The sequence below is a fragment of the Sciurus vulgaris genome (assembly GCF_902686455.1).
Source record: "Sciurus vulgaris genome assembly, chromosome: 8".
Lineage (NCBI taxonomy): Eukaryota > Metazoa > Chordata > Mammalia > Rodentia > Sciuridae > Sciurus > Sciurus vulgaris.
The window spans coordinates 54795322-54823116 of NC_136468.1; the positions used below are offsets into that span (position 1 = coordinate 54795322).

Genomic DNA, 27795 nt, shown 5'->3' on the forward strand with positions numbered 1-27795 from the left:
CAGCGCGCGTCCCCCGCCGGTCCGTGTGGTGCACTCGGGGGCGGCTCGGCGCGACTGGGCGGGGAGGCAGGGCGCGCTGGGCGGCGGCGCAGTCTGCACCATGGCGTACCCGGGGCACCCTGGCGCCGGCGGCGGGTATTACCCAGGTGGGGTAAGTGCTGCTTGCCCTAGCGCGACCCTTGGGCTCCGGGAACACCAAGGGGCGGTTCTTAGAGACGCTGCGGCCCGCGGGGAGGGGGCGCTGCCGCGCGGATCCCAGGGCGGCTGCCCTGGCTTCCCCCGCGCTCCTCGCGTTGTGCGGGGCCCCTGCGGTTCCGCCTCTCTCTTCACCCAGCCTCGGGCCCCTTTTCCTCCCGGGTGGCCCCGTGGTCCCAAGGCGCGAGTGGAATGGGACCCAAGAAGCCCACCCTGTGACTCTCGCATACGCGGCATGAAATTGTGCAGTTGGGGTGTTGGCTTCCTCCTCCCTCTCGGTTTTCCCCCAAAGCAACTACAGCCATTTTGATCTAGAATGGTCCCGAGATCTATCTTCACCCCTTTAAAAGAAAGTGTGAGGGAGGATGGCAGGAGAACGGAGGTCAGGGAAAATTTCCTAGGGTAAAAGTCCTGGAGGAAGGCTGCCTAGCCAGGCGTCAGGGATGCGCGTCGTCTTGGGAGCTGGTTCCGAAACAACGTTGCCCCGCCTGAGACAGCCTGTCCTGAACACCTTACTCTTCCCTTGGCCACACCTGTCGCACCAACTCTAGCCGTACCTAGTACTTAAAACACTTTTAAAACACCATAAAAGCCGTATAAACAAAAGGAAAACAATTTCGAGCTCTGCCCTTGCCTAGGTTATATTCATCTCTGTAACCTGCAGGTTTAAAGGGCTTTTTAAAGTGACTTCATATATACAAGCTACCACTTTCATGAAAACCAGTTTGGGTCCAAGTCACCAGCCCTTAAGTTGTAAAAGGGTGAGAGTGGAAAAAAGAGATGGGTGATTGCTAGTTAGAGTGTGCTGGGTGGTGGGGAGGTAAGTCATGTGAAGCGCAAGCAGGCAGTTTCCTGGCTTTGCACAAAAGCGCTCTCTGTGGTGAAAGAATACAACTTGATTTAGTGGAATGATGCATTTGTGTTTCCTGTTTCACAGTATGGAGGGGCTCCTGGAGGGCCTACGTTTCCCGGACAAACTCAAGATCCCCTATATGGATACTTCGCTGCAGTTGCTGGACAGGTTAGCTTTCCCTTTTACTATTAAAGACCTGTCAGATTCGCATTTGTGTTACCTTTTAATATAGTGACACAAAAATGAACTTTGCCCAGGAAATGGGTCCCTTTGCCTGTACAAAGGAAGAGAGAAAGAAGGACAGTTGTTTGTGTTTGCAATACTGGGTATTGAACCTAGAGATGCTGTCACTGAGCTACATCCCCAGCCCTTTTTATTTTGAAACAGGGTCTGACTGAATTGCCCAGGCTGGCCTGGAACTTGCTATCCTACCTCAGCGTTTTTGAATAGCTGGGATTCTAGCTTCCTGTTTTAGTTCTTTATTCTGAATATTCAGAACAAATTAGGACAAAACAGTACCTGTATTTAAGTTCTTTGAATTTGAAACTAAGCTTGTGATTGAATGAGGATAAGATTGAACAGAATAGGGATTATAAGTATACTTGAAGATCTGTAAGATAGAAAAATGTCTTTAGAACTGAGTTGTGAGTCCAGGGTGGTTTCAAGAGAAGAAATTCAAGATCTGATGTACATAAACCTCTGTTTATACAACTTAAAGACATGTATTAGTAATTATGTATTAGTAATTATGTAGCCAAATTCTAATGGATACTTTCTGTTGAATTTGTTAATTGTTTACTTATCCTTAAAAAAATAGTATGTATGGTAAAAACCCACCAACTTCTAAATAAGAAAGTTACTACTCTCAGTATCAGGAAGTTAATTCTGTGAACAGTTTACTTTCTTTCTGATGCAAATGCTGTCACTAGGTCAGCTCTTCCACATCCTTATTAGGTATTGTGGCCTATTGACCCAGAGAAAGAATTCAGGTCAGCTCCCCAAGACCTACTTCTCTGCGTTCCCAACTTGCATGACAGATGGTGGTTTGTCCTGAGGGAGAACATTTACCTAGCTTCTAGGGTCACTCAGTACAGTAAATACATTGTGTAAATTAGACACATCCAGAGGGGCTGTTTATTCTTAAGAATTCAACTTAGTCTTGTTTTGGTCAGAAGCTAGAAATAGCAAAATCATAACATGAAAAATGCTATAGCATATTATGGATCACCTTTTAAAGTAGCACTCTAAGAAATGCAACTTTGAGAATTTGAATGGAAAATTGAGTCTAAGACTGCAAGACTTTTCCCCTTGAGGATCTGCTTAATCTTTTATTGATCTGTATCTTTGAAACCACAAGACAGGGCACGCCTCAAGACTAGCATTCTTAGATTGCTGGAGCCTCCAGTGTGTAAGTGACCCCACCTGCTTAGCTTTCAGCAGTCCTGGCCTTATTCAGCATATTCATCATCAAAGTATTGCTCTTGCTCCTAATTTGTGACCTGTCCTATTCAAAACTTGAGGATTTAAGTATTTTATTTTAAAATTCCTAAAAATTACATATATCTCTAATTCTGACCTAGTGTAGCTAGTGGGCAGGTACTGGGGGCCTAACCTCTATGTTCTAGGTATAGCTGTGCTCTACAAAAACCATTCACTAAATCATAAGGTGATCAAAGAGTCTTTCTGTTTGAATCAGGCCTTTTATTTACTGATGTCTGCAGTGTACCCTGCTCTTTCCCCCTAAAAAGAAAATAAAAATGATTTTTGAACAACTCCATAAATAATTTTATTTTAAAATGCTTACTTGGGGTAGTTTCCTAGCTCTGACTGAGAGAACAGAATTTGCCAACATAGGCTCTCTTTCATCGTTAAATTATGTTTGGAATTAGGAAGAGGAAAAGAATCCCCAAAATTCTTTTTTAATTAAAAAAAGGGGGGGCATGATACTACTCATTTTTGTTTGTTAGTATTGGTGCATTGAATACTGAAGGTAAACAAAGAACTTGAAAATACAAATTACTATTGTGATTCCTCTTCCTATTTTTTATAAAAGGATGGGCAAATAGATGCTGATGAATTGCAGAGATGTCTGACACAATCGGGCATTGCTGGAGGATACAAGCGTAAGTTGACTGACGAGTTCTAAAGTTTCTCTAAAAGTCCTCTTGTTCTTTATATATTAGCTATTACATGAATTATACTGTTTAAGGAAACAGATTTTTCTGATTCAGCCAAGCTTAGAATTGCAAAAGCTAAATTAAGACGAGTATTTCTAAATGTTGATTTGGAAACAGTTCAGTAAGTCATTCTACTCTATCTAACAGGTTAGTGGATTTTTTTGGATTTGAAACCATTCAAACCAATGAGACAGTTTGGGTGGCCTCCTTCACAGAGGACAAGTTTAGGTGCTGAAATGAAATCTGCTGGGTCAGGTATTATTAATGATAGGAGCTAATAGTCATGGCTGATTATTTGTCAAGAGCTTACTTTGTCTTATGCCTGGTGGCACTTAGGGCTTTGAGTGGTGGGTCCTGCATTCCTGAACCCTGGACATGCTATTGGCCACATGAATGCTTGTGTGACATCTTCCAGGTCTTTCCTTTTTCCATTTCAGAAAATGTATTCAGGACAAGTGGAAAGTACCCTTTCTACTTTCTGAACTCCTTAACTAGTTGTTCTTCTCTCCCTTCTTAGTTCCTCAAAAACTGGCTCTGCTGCCCTGTAATTTTGTGCTTATCTCCACTTCCTGCCTTTTCAGCTCTCTGCTGCAAGAAGTAGATGGGGAAATATTGCAGAGGTGCTGCATCCTGACAGGGGCCTCTCATCATCCCGCATACATACTGTGTACTTTGTTTTCAAGTCCAGTCTTGACCATGACCAGTTTCTAGGATAGAATTTATTTGCATTTTAGTTCAAGTGCATTACCTGCCAAGTTCTTTCCAGTTGGTAATTGAGAGAGAATATCAGAATGAAGACTTAGCTTCATAATAAGCTATGAATTAAAAATTCTCAAATTGGAGGCTAGGGTTGTGGCTCAGTGGTAGAACGCTTGCCTAGCATGTGTGAGGCACTGGGTTTGATCCCCCAAACCACATAAAAATAAATAAAAGTTTAAATAAATAAATAAAAATAAAGATACTCAAACTAAAATTCATAGCTGAGGATGTATAATGACATTTTTTATTGTTTGACATGACATATTTACTATATGGCTCTCTTTGAACTACTTACGTTTTTATTGTTAGTGTTCCTTCTTTTATGTGACCTACAATTTTCTGGTTGGGAGATTAATACAAAAGAACTTTTTGAATTTCTGTCATTTAATCTGGTCCTAAACGAAAGAAGTACTTTCTAGATTAGTTGTTTTTGTTTGCTTGTTTGCTTTTCTACTGACTTCAGTATTTTACTGACTTCAGTTGAATGGAGTCAGGGATACATGTTAGGGTCTCCATGGAGTCATCCAGTTACAGAAAGGCTTACTAAACCCAGGAAGTGACAACGGAGCTGAAAATGGATCCTGAAGCTATTTAGAAGGTGATTGAATATCAGGGAAAAGAGAATGGAGGACACTCCCAGGTGTCTGTCTTGGGTGAACTTTGAGTAGATGGTGGTACCATTCATGAAACTGGAAAGCAGAGAAGCTGTCTTTCTCATAGCCCCTCAGAAAGCTTTATGTAAGCCAAACATAGTGAGCTCTGTCCTGTGGTTGTCAAGCCATCTGGAGCAGTGGTTCTTAAACTTTAGCAGCATCAGCATCCCCTGGAAAAATTGCAAAAACCAGATTGCTGGGCCCCACCCTAGAGGTTTTTCTCAGGAGGACTGGGGTGAGATGCAAAAGTGTCACCTGTAATAAGTTTCTATGTCATGTTGGTTCAGGTTGTCACCTCTAAGAAGTTTCCATGTGACATGGGTTCAGGTTGGACCAGCTGCTTTCATGTGAATATATCTCTCTTGAGGATCTTGTTAAAATTCAGATTCTTATTTTATTGATTGTATTTTGTTGATTAAGGGTTGAGATTCTTCAGTTCTTTTTTTTTTTTCCCCACATTTTTTTTTTATCAGCGCATCATATTTTATAGCTATACATGGAGATTCTACAATTCCAACAAGATCCCAAGTAATACTAATATGGCTGGTCTGGGAATCACACTTGAGTAGAGTATGGTCTTAACCTGACTGCCCACTGGAATCCTCTGAGAAACTCTAAAACATACCAGTATCTGGGATTCAGATATTGATGCAGCCCATATTCAGGATTGTTTAAATTTTCTAGGTGCTTTTTATAGGCACCAGAGCTGAGAATCAATGGTCTAGAGAGATTTCATACCTCCACACAATTTAAAAGTCAGAATAAAGAATCCATAAAATCTTTTCAAGAAATTTAGAAAGTGTTGACACTTTTCTCACTTTAAGATAATTATATGTTAATCAAATGGATATTAAAAGACCAAGAGAGAAATAGTTGCCAGTCTTTTTTTTCTAGGAGAGAATATGCCAAATACAATAATGCATTAAACATGAAAAACTATAATTTGTAATTATAAGTTAGTCCAATTATATTCTAATTTCAGTTTTGTTAGAGGGGGAAATAAAAAGAAGCTAGCAAGAGCTGTGGAAAAGGTTAGTTCTGTGTGCATCTTAAATTTGCAGAATTTATACTATTTTTTCCCACTTGATACTTGTCACTTCTGCCTTCTAGGTATACAACTTCTTTGTTGCACAATATTTCCTCTAAGTAATTGATTTCCATGAATGCAGTATAAGCTCCAAAGGGTTCTCTATTTTTAACTTCATTATTCTTAGATTACCAATTGGCCACACTCATTGATCGTGTTCTTGTTTGGCTTCATAAATGAGCTATTACATGTCCTCAGATTGCTTTCAAACAGTAGGTAAAACTAAAGAGCTTTCTGAACAGTGGCAACCACTGCATGAGTCAGTGGCTTTTACTGCAGAGTACTCTTACCTAAACAGTTTTAACAAGCATAGTTACTTGGTTTCATTTGTAAGTTTATTGTGTCTGAAAAGAGGTCATAGATTATTTTAGCTAAGAGGTTGCTGTTCAGTGTCTAACATTAAAGAGAAAAGAAAGAAAAACAAATGATTATATATAAAAATAGCAAAACCTGCTATTTATAGTCATTTATGAGCAGGAACAAAGCCATCCTGCCTTCCCACACAACTGTGGTGGATATAATACATTTTGGTTCCTTATGGTTAGTTGGACTCACTATATTATATTATGGTTTTAAAGGCAAGGAAATTTAACAGTATTGTGCATATGTTTTAAAAAGATTTTTTTTAATTGTTAAAATTTGTATTCTAGAAGAAGAAATCCTTTTATCCGCAAAAGTCTACTTGAAATATAATTTAGTTCCACATAAACTGAGTAGCATGTAAAAAAGTAAATAATCATATTCCTACTTAATGTGAAGATATCCAATGTACTGTGAATTTTTGAAATTGTGTTTATATGTATGTACTTTTCTTGACTTAACAGCTTTTAACCTGGAAACCTGTCGGCTTATGGTTTCAATGCTGGATGTATCCTTTACCTTGATTGTTGACTAGAGTATTATTTCTTGACAAGAAATTTCCTTCCTGGAAGAATTCATTGCAGAATTAATACACCAAGTGACAACCACTGAAAAGCTCAATGAAATAATTAGGTTTTAGGACATAATTTGGTGTGAAAATGGGAAGGAAGTTTAGTAAACGGAACGCCAATTGTTCGGTAATCCAAGGAATCGTCAGAGTAGAACAAGTGTGGAGACAAGTGCCAGAAAGATCCACACCCAACCCCTAAGTGATGGGATCATACACATCCCAAGTGTTGGACTCATTTAAATGAGGTGCCTTCTATCCCAGCCCGTCTTCCAAGAGTGAAATCCTTAGGTCTGAGGGAGGACTGCAGGACAGAAGTGTAGACAGCATAGCCTGGGGCACCTAGGAAGTGTACCCAATTCCAGAACCAAGACTGCTCTTTACTTAAACCATTTAGTTTTCCCATAGTAAAAATAGTTACTAAGCGCTTTTTCTCCATAGATCCTTCCTATTATATCTTTGTGTGCTATCACTAATCTTTTTATTTTATCATAACAAGAAAAATGTACAATAACTTTAAAATATTTTAGTAGAAAGAACATTGAATTCCCCCTTATCCTCATTCTTTCATTTAATTGTTAGAAAATGTTATAAAATAAAGAAGCTCTGATCCTTGATTACAGTTCAGAGAGACAGGTCTGGCACCATGGGGTTCAATGAATTTAAAGAACTCTGGGCTGTACTGAATGGCTGGAGACAACATTTCATCAGTTTTGACAGCGATAGGAGTGGAACCGTGGATCCTCAAGAATTGCAGAAGGCTCTAACTACCATGGGTGTGTATGACTAACTGGAACTCTCCATTCACTGGTAGAAGTAGGGTTTTTTGGTTTTTGTTTTTTGTTTTTTCCCTAAAAGTAGGTGCTACTTGAAGACAGTTTCTATTTTCTTAGAAATTGTATGTGTTCATAAATAGAGCAGGGAGACAGGAAATAATTAAAATCAGAGCTGAAATCAATGAAATTGAAACAAAAAGAAACAACTCAAAAAATTGACAAAACGAAAAGTTGGTTCTTTGAAAAGTAAAAAAATAGACAAACCCTTAGCCACACTAACACAGTCTTAAAAATTGTGCTTGATTATTTTTTAGTGGTTGCTCTTTCAAGCCTTTAACATTTTTGCCCTGGATGATTTTTCTGCCTTATAGGATTTAGGTTGAATCCCCAAACTGTGAATTCAATTGCAAAACGATACAGCACCAATGGAAAGATCACCTTCGATGACTACATTGCCTGCTGCGTCAAGCTGAGGGCTCTCACAGGTGTGTTCTGGGAGGTGATGTGGTCATCAGGAGCCACGAGAACACAGACTTTATGACATTTCATTTCTCAGTGCTTCTGAGCTTTTATTCTCCCCAGTTTTTTTTTTCTTGCATCAGTAGTTGCTTTAGTAAATTTTTGACGTTGCTCTTACACATACCTCGTATGTTAATATTGTTTTACAGAATTTTTTGGTTAGTGGGTAATCTGCCATTAAAATAATCTTAAATAAGTTTTACTAAAATATTCCAAAACATAGACAGCTAATTTGTGCTTATCTTCTTTTCTTTTTTGTTTTTGTGGTTCTGGGTATCAAACCCAGGACCATGTACATGCTAAACAAGTGCTCTACAACTGAGCTACATCCTCAGCTCTAATCTGAGCATTTTTTAATCAGACTGTGATTATGAGTGATTTCTCTTTAGAATGTGAGATTTTTGAAAATTGCAATAAATTCTTAGGTGGACTGAAATGATTGGGATATTTGATCATAGCCCATTTTTCATATTAAGGACTCGTTTCATCTATTTCCTTAATTCAACAATGTCCGTTTTATTAAGTTTGAAATTTTGTACTTCCATCACAATTAAGTAAAGATCTTAGAAGTTGCACAGCTTTTAAAACTGACTTTGAGGAAAGGTATTTATTTCCTCCATGCTCCACAATTAAAAAAATAAAAAACTCCAACTTCTGCCTATGATGTTACATTGTTGCATATTAAATCTTTTACTAGTCATATAATTGACTTCTTTGCTTTGGCCTTTCTTGTTGACTGTACAATTTAAATGTCACTGTAGTGTGACCCCTGTGCCAAAATAATTAACGATTCTGTTTTTAGAAAAACTGTTTAAAGAAAAACTATGAATTTTATTGTTGTTTTACAGACAGCTTTCGAAGACGGGATACTAGTCAGCAAGGCATGGTGAATTTCTCATATGATGATGTAAGTCTCAGTAAATTAATAGCTATGTGGGTGGATACAGTGCACACAAAATAGGCATCCCTTTTGAAGACAGATTTTAAGAACATCTTAAAGATACCAGAGAAATCAGAGATTAAGTGATCAGAAGGAGTTACCATCTAAAAATGTATTAATTTCATTTACTGTTAGTTTTCTCCATAGGCTACTCTGTTCGATTTGTATTTAAAGAACTGGGTTCAAGTCTAGCCTGTTGCATTGATTAGCTGGGTCACTTATGTGGTTTCTTAATTGCTTTGAAACTTTTTGAATAAAGAGAAGGATGTCATTATAATAATAATACCAACTTCACTAGGGTATTTTAAGATTTCAGGCAGAAATGTCCTCAAAACACATGATGCAGGTATTGTGTCTGATTCCTTAAACAAATATCTCAGTCACTGAGAAGTAGCTTTAGTAGCTCAAAGCTGTACTTCACACAACTATGTCCTTTGTTGAGAACAGAGAGCAGGCGCCAGTTTAAATAACAATTTAAAGGAACTTTTTACTGAATAGCCACACTAAATAAGGTAGGATGGGGGGGCCAGTGTGAAATAACCACCTGCCCTCTCTGATATCGTTCACTGGATGTGTACAACAATAGTAAGGAGATGCTTAGTTATTTCATTTTTTTTGCCTAGCCATTGATTTAAAGAAAAAAAGTCACTGAGAAATGAAATCATTGTAATCACTGAATATTCTAAAATGTTTCTAGAAGCTACTACTGTTGTCAGTGCACTTTGAAAAGGCATAGCGTATGTGAAAATATGAAACGCTTCTTTCTTCTACTTACGGGTGTGTTCTTTTTAGTGTGCCTTAGCTTCTCAGTTGATAGTCCTGTCCCTGCATTAGAGAGGCAACATGGGAATGGAAAAAGCATGGATTTTGGCCTCAAATGGGGACACTTAAGACATTTGTATGTGTCCTGATTATTAGTTTCTTTTTCTCTAAAATAGGAATAATCAGTTTGACCTTGAAAACAAGTGCATGGACTAGCAGTGCACAGGGCCTTGCCAGTGTTGGAGAGTCACAGAAAAAGTTGATAGAGGCAGCAGAGTCTATTTCTGTGTATTTGGTGGGGAAAACAACATTTCATAACATATTCTGGTGCTTCTAAACTCAGGTTTTATTTGCATCTAGGTTTTATTTTAATAAAGCCCATGTTAAAGAAATAAAATGTTTAAAAGTGCTCCATTAAACTTCCCACAAGATATGACAATATAAATTCCAATTATTTGTATTTGTGGGCAGGTACCTTAGACCATGACCTTATGTAGACTCTTCAGTATTATCCAGATTTAAATAATCCTTTATTAATTGAAGTAATGTCTTGTACCAGTAAGAAGTAAGAACCCCACTGGGTTTTTCTTTTTCTTTTTTTACTTTAAATGGTATTTTTTTTTATTTATTTTTATTATTTTTTATTTATTTTTATTGTAAACAAGTGGGATACATTTTGTTTCTGTTTGTACATGGAGTAACAGCATACTCTTTGCATAATCATACATTTGCATAGCCTAATGATGTTTGATTCATTCTGTTATTTTTTCCTTACTCCCCACCCCTTCCACCCCTCCCACCCCTCTTTTCCCTCTATACAGTACCTCCTTCCTCCACTCTTGCCTCCCCACCACCCATTATGTGTCATCATCCGCTTATCAATGAGATCATTAATCTTTTGGATTTTTGAGATTGGCTTATCTCACTTAACATGATATTCTCCAATTTCATCCATTTGCCTGCAAATGCCATAATTTTATCATTCTTTATAGCTGAGTAATATTCCAGTGTATATATATACCACAGTTTCTTTATCCATTCATCAATTGAAGGACATCTAGGTTGGTTCCACAGTCTAGCTATTGTGAATTGAGCAGCTATGAATATCGACGTGGCTGTATCTCTGTAGTATGCTGATTTTAAGTCCTTTGGGTATAGGCCAAGGAGTGGGATACCTGGGTCAAATGGTGGGTCCATTCCAAGTTTTCTAAGGAATCTCCACACTGCTTTCCAGAGGGGCTGCACTAATTTGCAGCCCCACCAGCAATGTATGAGTGTACCTTTTTCCCCACATCCTCTCCAACACCTATTGTTGCTTGTATTCTTGATAATTGCCATTCTAATTGGGGTGAGATGGAATCTCAGAGTAGTTTTGATTTGCATTTCTCTTATTACTAAAGATGGTGAACATTCTTTCATATGTTTGTTGATGGCTTGTAGATCTTCTTCTGTGAAGCATCTGTTCATATCCTTAGCCCATTTGTTGATTGGGTTATTTGTATTCTTGGTGTAGAGTCTTTTGAGTTCTTTACAGATTCTGGAAATTAGTGCTCTATCTGAAGTATGAGTGGCAAAGATATTCTCCCACTCTGTAGGCTCTCTCTTCGCATTGCTGATAGTTTCCTTTGCTGAGAGAAAGCTATTTACTTTGAATCTATCCAAGTTATTGATTCTTGCTTTTATTTCTTGTGCTATGGGAGTCCTGTTAAGGAAGTCTGATCCTAAGCCAACAAGGTGAAGATTTGTACCTACTTTTTCTTCTATAAGATGCAGAGTCTCAGGTCTGATTTCAAGGTCCTTGATCCATTATGAGTTGATTTTTGTGCAGGGTGAGAGAAAGGGGTTTATTTTCATTCTGTTGCATATGGATTCCCAGTTTTCCCAGCACCATTTGTTGAAGAGGCTATCTTTTCTCCTTTGTCTAGTATGAGAAAATTGTATTTATCTGGGTTTGTGTCCATGTCCTCTATTCTGTACCATTGATCTTCCTCTCTATTTTGGTGCCAATACCATGCCATTTTGTTACTATTGCTTTGTAGTATAGTTGAAGTTCTGGAATTGCGATCCCCCCATTGCTTTAGCTATTCTGGGTTTCGTATTCTTCCAGATGAATTTCATGACTGCTTGCTCTATTTCTGTAAGGTACATCATTGGGATTTTAATTGGGAATTGCATTGAATCTGTATAGCACTTTTGGTAGTATGGCCATTTTGACAATATTAATTCTGCCTATCCAAGAACATGGGTGATCTTTCCATTTTCTAAGGTCTTCCTCAATTTCTTTCTTCAATGTTTTATAGTTTTCATTGTAGAGATCTTTTACCTCTTTGGTTAGATTGATTTCCAAGTATTTTATTTTATTTTTTTGAGGCTATTGCAAATGGAGTCGTTTTCCTCATTTCCCTTTCAGCTGTTTCATCGCTTGCATATAAAAATGCTTTAGATTTATGCATGTTGATTTTATAGCCTGCTATTTTGCTGAATTCATTGATGAGGTCTAGAAGTTTTCTAGAGGAGTGTTTTGGATCCTCTAAATATAGAATCATGTCATCAGCAAATAGTGACAGCTTAAGTTCCTCTTTTCCTATTCCTATCCCTTCAATTTCTTTAGTCTGTTTCATTGCTCTGGCTAGAGTTTCGAGGACAATGTTGAATAGAAGTGGTGAAAGAGGACATCCCTATCTTGTTCCATTTTTAAAGGGAATGGTTTCAGTTTTTCTCCATTTAGAATGATGTTGGCCATGAGCTTAGAATAAATAGCCTTTACAATGTTCAGGTATGTTCCTACTATCCCTATTTTTTCTAGTGTTTTGATCATGAAGGGGTGTTGTATTTTGTCGAATACTTTTTCTGCGTCAATTGATATAACCATATGATTCTTATCCTTATGTCTATTGACATGATGGATTACGTTTATTGATTTACGGATGTTAAACCATCCTGGAATTCCAGCGATGAACCCCACTTGATCGTGGTGCACGATTTTCTTAATATGTTTTTGGATATGGTTTGCCACTGTTTTGTTAAGGATCTTTGCATCTATATTCATCAAGGATATTGGTCTAAAATTTTCTTTCCTTGATGTGTCTTTGCCTGGTTTGGGTATGAGAGTGATATTAGCTTCATAGAATGAGTTTGGCAGGGTACCCTCCTTTTCTATTTCCTGGAATACTTTGAGAAGTATTGGAATGAGTTCTTCTTTGAAGATCTTTTAGAACTCGGCTGAGAATCCGTCTTGTCCTGGGCTCTTCCTGGATGGTAGGTTTTTAATGGCTTCTTCTATTTCATTGCTTGATATTGATCTGTTTAAATTGTGTATGTCCTCCTAGTTCAGTTTGGGAGGAGCATATGTTTCTAGAAATTAGTTAATGTCTTTGGTAGTTTCAATTTTGTTGGAATACAGATTTTCAAAGTAGCTTCTCATTATGTTCTGTACTCGGTGGTGTCTGTTGTGATATTTCCTTTTCATCATGAATTTTAGTAATTTGAGTTTTCTCTCTCCTTCTCTTTGTTAGTGTGGCTAAGGGTTTGTCTATTTTGTTTACTTTCTCAAAGAACCAACTTTTTGTTTTGTCAATTTTTTGAATTGTTTCTTTTGTTTCAATTTCATTGATTTCAGCTCTGATTTTAATGATTTCCTGTCTTCTACTACTTTTGCTGTTATTGTGTTCTTCTTTTTCTAGGGCTTTGAGCTGTAATGTTAGGTCATTTAGTTGTTGACTTTTCATTCTTTTCTGGAATGCGCTCCATGCAATGAATTTTCCTCTGAGTTCTGCTTTCATAGTGTCCCAGAGATATTGATATGTTGTATCGTTGTTCTCATTGACCTCTAAGAATTTTTTTATCTCCTCTCTGATGTTTTCTGTTATCCATGTTTCATTCAATAGCATATTATTTAGTCTCCATGTGTTGGAGTAATTTCTTTCTTTATTTTGTCACTGATTTCTACTCTCAGTCCATTATGATCTGATAGAACACAAGGCAGTATCTCTGTTTTTTTGCATTTCCTAAGGGCTGCTTTGTGGCATAACATATGGTCTATTTTCAAGGAGGTTTATGTGCTGCTGAGAAGAAAGTGAATCCGCTTGTTGATGGATGGAATATTCTATATATGTCTATTAAGTCTAGGTTATTGATTGTGTTATTGAGTTCTATGGTTTCTTTGGTTGGTTTTTGTTTGGAAGATCTGTCTAGTGGTGACAGCGGTGCATTAAAGTCTCCCAGAATTTATTGTGTTGTGGTCTATGTGATTCCTGAAATTGAGAAGGATTTGTTAGATTTACATGGATGCACCGTTGTTTGGGACCTAAATATTTACAATCGTTATGTCTTCCTGATTCATGGTTCCCTTAAGCAGTATGAAATGTCCTTCTTTATCCCTTCTGACTAACTTTGGCTTGAAGTCCACTTTATCTGATATAAGGATGGAAACCCCCGCTTTTTTACTGAGTCCATGTGCGTGGTAGGTTTTTTTCCCATCCTTTCACCTTTAGTCTGTGGATGTCTTTTTCTATGAGATGAGTCTCTTGCAGGTAGCATATTGTTGGGTCTTTCTTTTTAATCCATTCTGCCAGTCTATGTCTTTTGATTGATGAGTTTAGGCCATTAATGTTCAGAGTTATTATTGAGATATGATTCGTATTCCCAGTCATTTGGGTTTATTTTTGTTTTTTAAGTTGGCTTGGTTTCTCCTTTGAGTGTTTTTTCTCTAAGGTAGTTCCTCCCTTTGCTGACCTCCATTGTTGTTTTTCATTTCCTCCTCATGGAATATTTTGTTGAGAACATTCTGTAGCACAGGCTTTCTATTTGTAAATTCTTTTAACTTTTGTTTATCATGGAAGGATTTTATTTCATCTTCAAATCTGAAGGTTAGTTTTGTTGTATAGTATAGGATTCTTGGTTGGCAACCATGTTCTTTCAGAGCTTAAAATATGTTGTTCCAGGCCCTTCTAGCTTTTAGAGTCTGGGTTGAGAAGTCTGCTGCTATCTATATTGATCTCCCTCTATATGTAATCTGATGCTTTTCTCTCGCTGCCTTCAAAATCCTATCTTTATTTTGAATGTTAGGCATTTTCATTATAATGTGCCTTGTTGTGGATCTGTTGTGATTTTGTGCATTTGGTGTTCTGTAAGCCTCTTGTATTTGATTTTCCATTTCATTCTTCAGGTTTGGGAATTTTTCCGATATTATTTCATTGAATAGATCATTCATTCCTTTGGTTTGTATCTATGTGCCTTCCTCAATCCCAATAATTCCTAAATTTGGTCTTTTCATGATGTCCCATAGTTCTTGGAGATTCTGTTCATGATTTCTTACCATCTTCTCTGTTTGGGCAACTTTATTTTCAAGATTAAATATTTTGTCTTCATTGTCTGAGGTTCTGTCTTCCAAGTGGTCTAGTCTTTTGGTGATGCGTTCCATTGAGTTTTTTATTTGGTTTATTGTTTTCTTCATATCAAGGATTTCTGTTTGTTTGTTTGTTTGTTTGTTTGTTTTTTGAGATTCTCTACCTCTTTGTCAAAATGATCTTTTGCTTCCTGCAGGTGCTCTGTCAGCTTATTGGTATTATAATTCATTGCCTGCATTTGCTCTCTTATCTCATGTGTTGCTTCGTGAATCATCTTAATCATGTATAATATGAAGTCCTTTTCTGACATTTCTTCTAACATACTGTCATTGGATTCTATTAATATAGAATCTAGATTTGTTTGGATCATTTTGTTCCCTTGTTTTTTCATGTTGTTTATGTATCTTCTCCTCTAGCAGTGCAGTTCTGGAGTATTGCAGATTTCCCCCATAGGCTTATAGTGGCTCTATAGGTTTCCAAAACCTTTTCTTTAAGGGGAGATCAGTATTAGCAGTGCCCAATTCAGACACTATGCAGTCCTAGACCAAATAGCCCCTATGAGGACAATAACAAAATTGTCATAATAAACAGAATGAGTTCAAATATTATCTTCAGTAAAACACACAGATTTGCAATAAGGTCTGCAGTTTCTAATGGAGGACAAAGAAGATGCAGAGGGATGTAGAATGTGGCTGTTAATGGGATAAGAGAAGAATATACAGAAGTTCTAGATAATAGAAAGGGTGAGAGTGTAATCAAAAGAAATTTGGATGTTAGCATGGAAAAAAGGGAGAAAGAGACTCTGAGGGAACAGGTAAACAAAAGGAAAAGAGAGCAAGAAAAATAAAGAAATGAAAACTTAAAATATTTTAATAGGAAGAAAAGAGAAAATCTACAGTATAACAGTCATATAGTAATAAAACCTCCCAGTCTTTAGTAGCCTGATGCAGGAGAGGTACCTGACATTGGGCTTCTAGTCTCCAGCAGGCATCTCAGGATGGGATTTGCCCGACCTAAAGATGGGAGCTAGGGCTTCCAGGATTATCCTAGATGGCCGTTCTGTCTTCCAAATATGTTGGCAACTGGGGAGCTGCAGCACAGGGTGTGGACGTGGTCTGCTGGAGGTCCTGGAGACGGGATGTGGTTGGTCTGGCAGGGGTCCTGGAGGTCCAGTGAGTTTGGTGTGGTTGTGGGATCCTGGAGGCCGGGTGCAATCAGTCAGTCTGGGGTCCCGGTGATAAGGCGCAGTCAGTTGGTTTGGGGCAGGGAGCAGTCAGTCGATGTGAGGGTCCCAGAGCCCAGAGCCAGGGAGTGATCGGTCGGTCTGAGGGCTCCTGGAGATGGGGCTCAGTCAGTCTGGCCAGGGGTCCTACAGGGCCTGGCTGTTGTCTCAAAATGGGGGCAGCCACGTTTAATCAAACCTGCAAGTACTGTGACAGAGAACTTCCAGGCAACAGCAGGCAGCTGGTGCTCCACTGGCTGTCGGCGATCAGTTTGCTGACTGTTGTCAGAGGATCGGGAGGTGAACCTCATGCGTTGGGTGATGGATAGGTGTAAGGCAGGTGATGGACAGGAGAGAGGCAGGCAAATGGCGGATGATAGACGCCTGGCAGTGAGCAATCTGCTCTCAAAAAATTCGTGGATACGCTGGCAGACTGCAGGTTATCACAGCAGACAAATCGATAAGCAGCAAAAACTGCCTCACCAAGAGCAGATATCCTCTGCTTGAAACTGGAGTTACGGAGCAACATGGAACGCAGCCTCCCTCTAGTCCGCCATCTTGGATCTCTTTCTTTTTTCTTTTTTCCTTCCTTTATACTAGAGATTGAACCCAGGGGTGCTTTGCCACTGAGCTACATCACTCGTCCTTTTATTTTTGAAATGGTCCTGAGTTACCGAGACTGGTCTTGAACATGTGATCCTCCTGCCTCAGCCTCCTAAGTCTCTGGGATTATACGTGTTCACCACCACACCTGGCTCCCATTGGATTTTATATTACAGTGTTCCCCTAAAAAAAAAATGAACCTTTCTATCCATCACGTATGCATATATTAGAGGTTGTGTGTATGTGTGTGAGTTAACCCTTAATTCCAAGTTGAAGAAATAAAATGTAAACTGCTGAAAAATAGGCCTATGGTGTACCAAGTGTTTTGTCGTCTGTAGTGTAACACTGGCTTTCTCTCTTTCAGTTCATTCAGTGTGTCATGACTGTTTAAGAGGAAGCTGCTGGAAGACAATCAACATTCCACCTAGAGTTCGCATTTGCTTACTCTTTACCTTCAGTAACGTGTGTAACTTACATGGCTATTTCCCCTGACAGCTTTTGTAAAGGTCTATCGCTTAACACACAACTGAAGTTTTGTTTTTAGTTTTGCTAATAAATTCTTTGGAACTTAATAAGAACAAGTCTGTTATACCAACTAGAACTTCCTTGAGCCATTAACAGTCATACCTTATTTTCCTACTAAACCTCTTTTATTATAAATTTGAGTGGTACAAAATGTTTAAAGCACATTATATACTTTGTATTGTGAGATCTGAAACACTTAATCAGGCTACAGTTGTTATCTTTCCTCTCCTGAAGAATGTGGTTGAAAGGTTTGTGTGGAATATTCTTATGTAAATGATATAGACCCCCTTGAATGCAAAAAACAAACATAGTAATCCTTGTTAGGGTTCACCTTACTAGAAATTTAGCAGCACAGGATTTAGACTTACACATATTTTCATGGCCTTCTGAATGGACAGGGAACATTGAGTGATTATTTTCTGCCTTTTTAGAATGTATTGATAATTTGAGTGGCAAATACTATCACCAAGTCCCTCTTTGTCATCATCCATTCAAAACTTTGTTAGCTATACTTAAGAATATATACTATACGCTTAACTATGTAAAAAGAAAATTAATAGAAAAAGACTAAGGGAATATGTGAAAATATTAACTACAGTTATTTTCAACTAATGGGATGCTAGATAACCTTAATTTTCTTTGTACATTTCAGGATTTTCCAAATTTCCTATAAGATATATGCTTCCATTTTAAAATCAGAAGACTATTCTCTAGTAAATAGATGTTGAATATACACACACGTACACACACACATATAAACATAGAATTCAACCAATATTTTTAAACTGTGGGCTTTCAATAACATCTGGATTCTAATACTGGCTGCACCTCTTACTGTCTGCTTTGATCATTTTAGATAACATCAAGGGTCTTAGTCTCCCTGTCTTTGAGAAGGAGATAGCACTTACCTCTTGGTAGTTCTGAACATGAAAAGGTGTGTTGGTATAACAAGCAGAAATAGCATTTCTGTTTCTTAAATTTAAAACTGGCCTGACTTGCCTTTGCCTTTCTTTTTTTTTGCAAGAAAGCTTAACTGATTTAAAAAAAATGATGCTAGTATATTTCCTCCTTGCTTGCAGTGTATCTATCTTACTTGACGGCACAATGTGAGCATTACCAATCAAGTAAACAATTAGTTGTCAACTAATGAAAATAAATTTTTCTAAGTATCTTTAGCCTCATTTCACTAATGTGTTTTTAAATGCTAAAATATATATTTCATAAATATTCTTCATCCCTAGTTTATATATTTATGTCAAATAGTTATGCCCAGATTACATGTCAGAGTGTGATGGTCCTGTTCCGTCTTACATGGTAAGTCTAGGTTTTATTCCAGATATATTTTGTGTGGCCACAAAGTTTCTCTTGGGCCTGGGCTGCCCAGAAATGAGCCAAAGGGTATAGGACCAAAGATAGGGACTGTCCTTCAGAGTTCTAGTACCTATTGTTTGGCTTAAACTCACCAGGATCTTTTGATGAGATCATAGTTTAAGGGAAGGTAAATTCCTTTGTGAGCATTTGCAGTCAGGAAAAAACACCTTGCTGACTCAAGGACATAGGCCATATTTGAACCACTTTATTGCTTTGATGAGTCCCAAGATGTGCTACAGCAATCATGGTTCTGAATTAGCTTTTGGATGAGGGCTAAATGATTATAAACCATGTTTCTCATATCAATTTATTCAATTTTAATTATTGATACTTCAAAACAACTCTTACCTCCTCTACTTTTGCTTGTACAGTTTGTTTCTGAAAGCATGGGGCTTCCTCTTCAGTATGTCTCTGGAGTTAAAAAGTTTCCTTCTCCTTGATGATTTGAGGTAGCCATCCCCTTTCTTTAATTACTGGTCATTCTTTATTACAAAAGAATCTCTGCTACCTTCTTTCCATTTTATGTTGGGTTCTGTGTTTCATTTCTTTGTATACTTCCATTGCAGACTGAGACTGTTTCTCAGTCTGTTTATTGTCTATTAAAGCATATAGTTGGGAGTGGGGTAAAGCTGTGAACTCAAACTTGAATTCTTAGAATGGTGGGAGAAATAATTTCCTCAGATCACTCCAACTTGGCATTGTGTTTTATTTTGGAGATGTCTTATGCTTCAAAAGATTCATGATTTACAAAGTACATATAATACATTTCACAAAGTTCCATAGAAGCGTGGCTGCCAGAGGTCTGGTACTTCCTGGTGACAGTTGGCATAGATTTGCAACACAGCAGTCATTAAGTTAAAACTTGAGAAACTCAAGCTCCTATTGACCCAAGTTGGAGTTCAGACTACAGCATGATATTCCAGCCCCTGAAATGGCATGTGAGCTAAAACTTCTGCTGTCTCTGGGCTAGGCTTTGCTTTGACTCACCTGAGTGCATTACTGTTTCAGTGCTCATTTAAATGAATTATTATATGCCTCAAATATAAGCAGTGGAGTTCTATGTAATCACCATAATTTTAAAATCTCATAATAAACGTACAAACCCTTCATCAATGACTTCCTTCCATTTTTCTCACATTGTAACACAGACCTGACTACTTTTTCCTATACAGACTATGAGCTGAAGGCAAGGAAATTGCAAATGCCAGAGTAGTGACTGGTAACCAAAATGGATGTGCCAGAGAAGGTCTAAAGTCCAGGGTGGAACCATTTTTAGGCAATGAACTCATGAACCTAAACTGAACCCATCCAAGACCCTGCTTTAGAATGTGCACAGGTGAGCACCACTGCCTGGGCAATAGGATAAGGTACAAGACGTGAATCTCATTAGGGCAAGGGAAAGTGCTTAAGAAGCAAGGCAGGTGGGGAAGTAAAGGAAACTGCTCAGCAAATTTGAGCACGCAAGCTTTACTAAAGGACTGTTCTGTTTCTTATCAAGTTAATGATCTCATCTGGGATTGTTCAGAACAGAAAAAATAAAATAACCACCCAGTAATAATACCCTGATTAAGCTGAAATAGCAACTGGCTGGGAGGATAAAATAGAGATTAAAGGGAGTCGTGCATCAAAATAACATAAATCTTTTATTGAAAGTCACTTTATTGATGTTACAATGAGAGTAACATAGAAAACTGGTATCTTATTAGCTTCAGAAGTGAATACTAATAAAATTGCGTCAGAAATTTGAACCTCAAGTTACAGTGACCTTTAAAAACAGCAAGATTTTGTTTACCTACAACGCAAGAACAATTTTATAACTTGAACAGCCATAAAACAAATCACACTTGCTCAGGAAAGCAGTCGCCATATACATTTCAGTTGGTGTGTGCCAAAACCCATTTATTTTTAAAATAGCCTAAGAACCTGAAGTGCAGATTAGCAGAGAGAGAATGTTAAAATGATGCAAATTTAAATATATACACTTGAATACCTGGTTACCAAAAGTGAAACCGCACTGCTAGTAATGCTTCCTCGCTGGGTGGCTTCCCTCATGTGCAGATGGAATCACCCCTCAAGGATGGCAGATGTGGAAAACACTAGCACAGACCTACACTGGCTAACATAAACTGCTTTGATTAAATAGAACACCCAGTTTCTGAGAGAAGTCTGTTGGGAATTCTAGTTGAGAGGGACAAGTCTTCCGACAAGTTAAAAAGGAGCACATGCTTAATTATTCTGAAAGATCCTTTTAAGCTTTTGCAGTTATTGTTAAGAAAAAAAGTTCCCCATACAAAACAAAGGTGTTGGGTCATTTTTACCCATTAAAAAGACTGGTTGTAGAATCACAGTTTGATTTTGTGCTGGATTAGAAAAAAAAAAAAAAAAAAAAGTGGGGTTTCTAATTAGGCAGTGATACACATGTACAATTTAGCAGGAATTCTTGTCTTATTACTAAGTATTAATTCCTATCAGCACTTTCTGTATTGTGTTATCTGATATAACTTAGCACCGCTATATTTGTAAATTTGGGGATAATTATTTTAGAGCTTAACCATCAAAACAAATCACAGACTGAAACTTCATAAATAAAAGGCTAAGCCCTCAGGTGAATGTGGATTAGTGTAGGTACACACACACACAAATGTGGGGAAAATTAACATTTCTTCAAAATTTATGATTGATGGTTTGTATGCACATTATCTTAAGATTGTGTAGTCTCATTGTATGCCTTTTTATAAAATGAAACCAAACAAAACACACAGAGCCAGGCATGGTGTGGCACGACTGTAATGCCAGCAACTCAGGAGGCTGAGGCAGGAGGATTGAAAGTTCAAAGCCAGCCTCAATTTAGCGAGGCCCTAAGCAACTTGGTGAGACGTGGTCTCGAAATGAAAAATAAAAAGATCTGGAGATGTGTCTCATTGGTTAAGCGCCCCTAGGTTCAATTTTCAGGACCATAAAAACAAACAACAGAACACACATTTTACCTGGTTTTGATTCTAAAGGTACATGGGAACATGAAACGATGATGCCTCCGACCAAAGTCCTGCTGCCCTTAATGTTCCTCTCTGTAATGTGGCAGATTCTACAAACAATGCAACAGGGACGCCCCACTGGCCACGAAGCACTTACAGAGCCACCACGCCCTAAAGCTGCAAAGCACACAAATCTGCCTTAGGCTCCCATTACCTCTTTCCCTACCACATGCCCTGAGACCAGTTAGAGCTTTTCTGCATGCTTGGCTTTCAGGTTCTTCAAATGGATGTCAATTCTGCTTCTATGCCAGGACTAAATAATTGTCCCATGATATCCTAAATCTTACTACTGTTTATCTCCTCCCCATCTTGAAATTCACACCCTAGGACCCAACCCTCAGTGACTTCCCAAGTTGCAAAATCCATGCCAATGTGTCAAAGGGAGACTAGCAATGCTTCCCACCCTACTCTGCACCCCTGATATCCTTTCAGTTCCCACATGAAAGTACTAGCTTCCATGACAGGGAAAGCTAATCAGGAGGAAAGTGCTGCACGGCTACTGAAGGGGAATCTACTTCAGAAATAGAAAGATTCTGGAAGCATCCCCAAAATCCCATAGTAAGGATGCTTACTATGTCAGGCCACAGATATAAGGGGCAGAAATACTGACTAGGCAGGTTTTTCTTTTTGAATATTTATTTTGTTGTACTGCTTACAAACCAACGATGCTCCGTGATGGGGACTCTGACAAAACCATGAATAAAATGTGAACAGAAACAGTATCTTCCATTTTCTAAAATCTTAACCATCTTTGCACCTACAGGTGTGGTAGAAAGGCTCCTCTTGGAAGTAAAAACACCTGCTGGACAGCATATGCTCTGAGCACATGCCAACAGTTACCAGCAGGTGCACTTTAACAGCTCCCACCCACACACGGCCGGGAGGGCCGCCTGCACCAGGCAATTTCCACAATCGCAGACCAGGTGCCTCACAATGTAATAACCAGGGAAAGATATTTACGAAAGCTTAGTTCTCCAGTGCCTGGAGAAAAGTTGCTGCATCCGAAATCAGCGTGATCTTATCCAATCAGAAAGTATCTCAGAGGAGGAAAATAAACATTTGAGTTTGAAATTAAACCCTATTCCATTGATATGTGACTTTTTATATCTTTCAAGCTAGTAGAGAGAAAATGAGAAATTCATCTTGACTCCATACATTTAAGGAGGGAAAAGTATTTAGGTGACAATTTAAGAGGAAAATATAAAGCTAAGGAAAACTAGATAATTAGGAGCATCAAAAGTGGACAATATGCTGCAACTGGGAGAGTGTTTCATGGAAAATTCATGCCAACTTACCAATTGAAAGATGATAATTACAATATGCCCTTAGGTGGCATCCACTGGCAGCAACCAGCAGCATCCAAATTGTGTGTGGGCAACTGTCTTGCCTCTCTTCAGTCCTGACAGCACCAAACTTTGTTCTCCACTCCCCCCACACACAAGTCACTCAATAAATAACCTTCCTTTTCTTTAAGTAAGATAAGTAAAATAGTCTTTTCTTTAGATAAGGATTTATTATCATGTTAAATAACAAGGAAATATAGTACTGTGTGGGGGGGGTGCATGTTTAAGGTTAAAACAGAACACTAACAATAGGAAATAAATAGATGACATAAATATATGAACAAACTTCAAACTTGATTTTGAAACTGAAATGACTGAACAGAAATACCATATTTCCTCTGACTCAAAGGTAACTGTAAAAAAAAAAAAAAAATCTGAAAAAAGATAACAGGTAAAGTGTCCAAAAAAGATCTAGAGCAGGAATAAATGATGCAAATATCCAAAGAATTCAACAGAAAAGAATGAGAATTGTAAGCTTGTTACAGAATTCGTACAGGGCCTCTCCCTAGAAGTGCACAGAATATCTAATTTTATCTTCACACTAGATTCTTTTAGAAACTGTATCAATCTTACATTCAGAAATTCTATGCTGAACTGACCTTATGTACAAAAACAATTCTCAAAGGTTTTGAAAGCAAAAGGGAAAAAGAGAAACTGTAGCGTCACTTAATATACACCAATATCAAACTGAAAAATAGGTTTGAAATTTTAATCCTAAATTTTCTGTATCAGTCAATTGGGGGAATGTTGCGGGGGGAGCAGTACTGGGGTTTAAACTCAGGACACTCTACTACTGAGCTACACCCTGCCCTTCTTTGTTTTTTATTTTGAGATTGCCCAAGCTGGTCTCAAACTTGCAATACTCCTGCCTCGTCCTCCTGAATAGGTGTGATTATAGGTGCATGGCTCTGCGCCTGGCTAGTCAATTATTTTTTAAGAAACAACTCTAAGGATAGGTTATTCCTAATTGAGGTGCTGAGCTTCTTTAAAAATACAGCTTCACTAGGTATGATGGTGCATGCCTATAATCCCAGTGGCTTGGGAGGCTGAGGCAGAAGGATCACATGTTCAAGGCCAGTCTCAGCAAGGCCCTAAACAATTTAGTGAGATCTATCTCAAAATTAAAAATAAAAAGAGCTGGGATGTGCCTCAATAGTAAAAGTGCCCCTGGGTTCAATTTTCAGTACAAAACCTGGGAGCCCTCATTGTGATGCACTGTTGGAGACTTACTTATTCCTTTCCACAGAGTGCATGTGACTAGGGGGCCACTTTCTAGCTTGGTGCCTCCAGAGGAGGATTTTGCTTCCTATTTAAGGAAAGTGGCTGGGCCAGGTATGGTGGTGCGTGCCTATAATACAAGTGACCCAGTAGATTGCAGCAAGAGGATAGCAAGTTTGAAGCCAGTCTGGACAATTTAGTGAGACCTGGTCTCAAATTTAAAAATATAAAGGGCTGGAGACATAGCTCAGTGGTGGAGCACCCCTGGGTTCAATACCCAGTACTGAGAAAGAAGGGAGGGAAGGTGGAATGTGTGTGTGCGGCAGGGAGTGAGTGCTGGATGTAGAGAAGAGTCTGGCTAATCCACTCTTTCAGGGGTCCCTGTCATCCCACAACTCCCCTGTTGACTCTTAGTGGAGAGATTAAAAGTTCTTTTATATCAAAACTGTGATGATGATGGATAAATGGAACATCTTGAACAGTAGGGTTGTCAATCTGAAGTCCTAACTATGCACAGAACTTCAGAAAGTGGGAGAAAGGCATACAATGGGATGTAAAGGTCAAATAAATTATTTTTTCTGCTTAGTAATGATTCCATATTGGATTGGGGGATACAAACATTACTTGCACGATATAAACTGCTAAGTATTCTCAAAGTTTCGCTCCAAAATAAATATTTAAAAAGATACAATTACTGTGCTTTTATTTGGTGCCATGGATCCATTCTATCTACTTCAGTGAATGAAAAGTCATATTTAGATGTAATGCTCTAGAACACTAGTCATAAGTGTACATATAGATACTTCTTGAAACTATCCATTGAGGCTAAAATTTGTCAAAGAATCCCAGAAATGGTTCTAAGAATGTTTAAGCATGGGAGATAGAATAGGTATTCAGCACAGAACATTAAAGCTATTATATTTCTAAAATCATAATCTCTGCAAATAAAACAAAATCACTTTTTGCTCAGTTTCATAAGAAGGTTAATACCAACGAGGATGATTACAAACTATATACCTCTAGAACAACTATATCTCCCAAAAGGCACGTGATAATGATTTTCATTTGAAATAATAATTTTCAGTAAAAATTGAGAAGATGAGAAAGATAGATAAGCAATTGACTAAGCATTTGTGGATTCTTTCAAATTAGGGCTTATGGAACTATAACTAGGAAGGATATTTACATGAGGCACCTTACATTCAAATCTATAAACTCTTTTATAGTCAAAATAAACCTTATAACATTAGCCTTTTATACACTCAATACCAGAAAACATTCAGTGCACATTTAAAGTGATCTTAGTCAAGTTACCTTATTTACTACATTTTTTAATGTCTGCCCTTCTATCCTTGGCTAGAACCCTGTGACAACATTTCCCACCACTCACACAGCCTTGGTCTGATGGATTGTTTTAATGAGGTATCAACAATCACATCCCTTACTGCCATAAGAAGCTGCTATTTTCCACAAGTTTAGATGATTAAATATATAATTCTGGATGATGAAACTGCTTTTCAAACATTTTCAAAGACTTTCAGAAGAGAGGTCTACTACAGAAGACATAAACGCTGAGTATAAAATATAGTGTGATAACCTGAAGTTTGGGCAACTAGGATGATTATATATGGAGATGAAATGGATTCTGCCCATGAACATTACTATAAGAAATCAAATTTAGAAGGCATTCCTGAAATCCTGTCAGCTAATTCCATTTTTCTCAAGAAAAAGTAGGCGAAAAAGAGAAAATCAGAAGTACACTTCACAAAAGATCACATGATTGATCCCATCAATTTCTGATCTCACTAGAGTATCTATTTTTTTTTTTTTTTTGAATGACAGACTGGCATTATACCTGCTATCAAAATGTTGGCTTAAAAAGAGGGCTTTGAACATAGATTTCTCATTTTTCTATGGATTAAAGATGTTAGGGCTCAAAACATCAGATTCTTTCTGCTGCCAACTGTTTGCATATCTTCCCAGTTGCTGCATCTTTGTGGCTTTAGATTTCATTCAACCCTTTATACCCTGTTGAGACATCCCAGCTCACACGACAAAATCATCATCTTGCTTCAGGGTCAGTGCAGAAGGACCTGTTGGGACTCACAGCCCAGTGATGACAAATAGCCTTAATAAATAGTGTAAAACTTGTTTTTGTTAAAACAAGTCAGTCTTCCGTAGATAAGGGTGGCTGAAAAGTTTTATCAAGGAACAAAAACTTCAGACTACACAGAAGGGTTAGAGTATTGGCAAGATGGAAGCTACCAGTTCACCAGCAGCTTGTGGTCTGGATTGTCTTTGGTTCACTTGCTTAACCTCAGCAGAACACACTGCTGGGAGCTCACTGGCCTCCAGAGGGAGACTGGCTGATATACTCTGGTAGAGGATGAGAATAGCTGCTGCAGCAGGCACCATGTTCCCCTAGGAGAGAAGCACATGGGCTGGCTGATGGAGGCCCACAGAGCAGCCCACCAGCGCAGTCTTAAGGCAGCAAGGCAGCTGCACTACTGGACTCCTGCTTCAGCAAGCTATGGAGGCCAGAAGATTTGCTGAGCATTTTGTCCTCTTGATGACTCAATAAAACTGCCTCCAGACTACACACAGTTTAAAGGGATATCACATGTTTTAGACAAATATCAATTATGAAGAGACACATTTACAGCATTGACCACTATATTTACACCATCTGCTTATACTCTTTGAAGACCATTGGATGGTGAATGATGATGTGATTGTGACTGACTCTTTTTAGGCATTTGGCAAAATACACTTGTGTGTAACAGCTGCTTTTTTAATTTTAAAAATGTTTACATATGTACAATTGTCCTTGAATGCTGATATAAATATGAAAAGTAAAAAACAAAAATAAAAATACATGTTTAAAGTTAGCATATGGGATATTGGCCTCTCAAAGCTGTAAAGTCCTGCAGAAAAATCCTATATGCCTTAGCCCTGCATGCTAGTTTCTATTATGGGATGTTGTTTCCTTAAATATGGAAAACAATGAACAGAAGCTTCATGCATATAGCATTACTGTATACAATGAGAATGTGCTTCAGAAGGTGAAGTTCTGAAACCACTATTGTCCCTTAGGAAACTTGCTACATTTGGGGTCATGTGAGTTAATTTTATTGATATTTCTACATATATCTGTCATGCGGATTATCCATTAACATACCAGTACCCTTATTGTTCCGTGTTATAGTGTAACATTTCAGTAGTTCTTTTCATGGTTTGGTTAAATCCTACGCCAATGACAAAAAGAAAATGGTATCCAGATGTGAGACAGCTTCCTCTCCTCTGTGGCATCTCAGAGGACCTTGGTGTCATCTGAAGAGCAGATAGATTTGCAGTGATTCCGTGAGGCTGGGCTTCTATAAAAGTTGAAGTAAACAGTTTTGATGTGTCACATGTAAACAGTTGATCTTAAATGGATGTTTCCCATAGCTGCAAAACAGAGAACAGCAAAGTTGTATGTTGT

General features: G+C 38.2%; 2 protein-coding genes across 16 annotated transcripts in view; one reads left to right on the top strand and one right to left on the bottom strand.

Moving 5' to 3' along the window:
• Positions 1–19825, top strand: SRI (sorcin). The gene is made up of 8 exons (XM_079151721.1): positions 1–151; positions 1133–1216; positions 3102–3171; positions 6549–6592; positions 7281–7428; positions 7800–7913; positions 8796–8854; positions 17187–19825. The coding sequence occupies exons 1-8, from the start codon at positions 101–103 to the stop codon at positions 17211–17213; spliced, it is 597 nt and encodes a 198-aa protein (XP_079007847.1). The 5' UTR covers positions 1–100; the 3' UTR covers positions 17214–19825.
• ADAM22 (ADAM metallopeptidase domain 22) overlaps positions 18354–27795 on the bottom strand; it is a gene marked incomplete at its 3' end in the record, with an annotated part of 216953 nt that continues 207511 nt past the window's right edge. For all 15 annotated transcript variants that reach the window (XM_079151665.1, XM_079151666.1, XM_079151667.1 and 12 more), the window contains one exon: positions 18354–27761. In XM_079151665.1, the coding sequence (XP_079007791.1) occupies positions 27741–27761 (21 nt within the window). The remainder of the gene's footprint in view (positions 27762–27795) is intronic.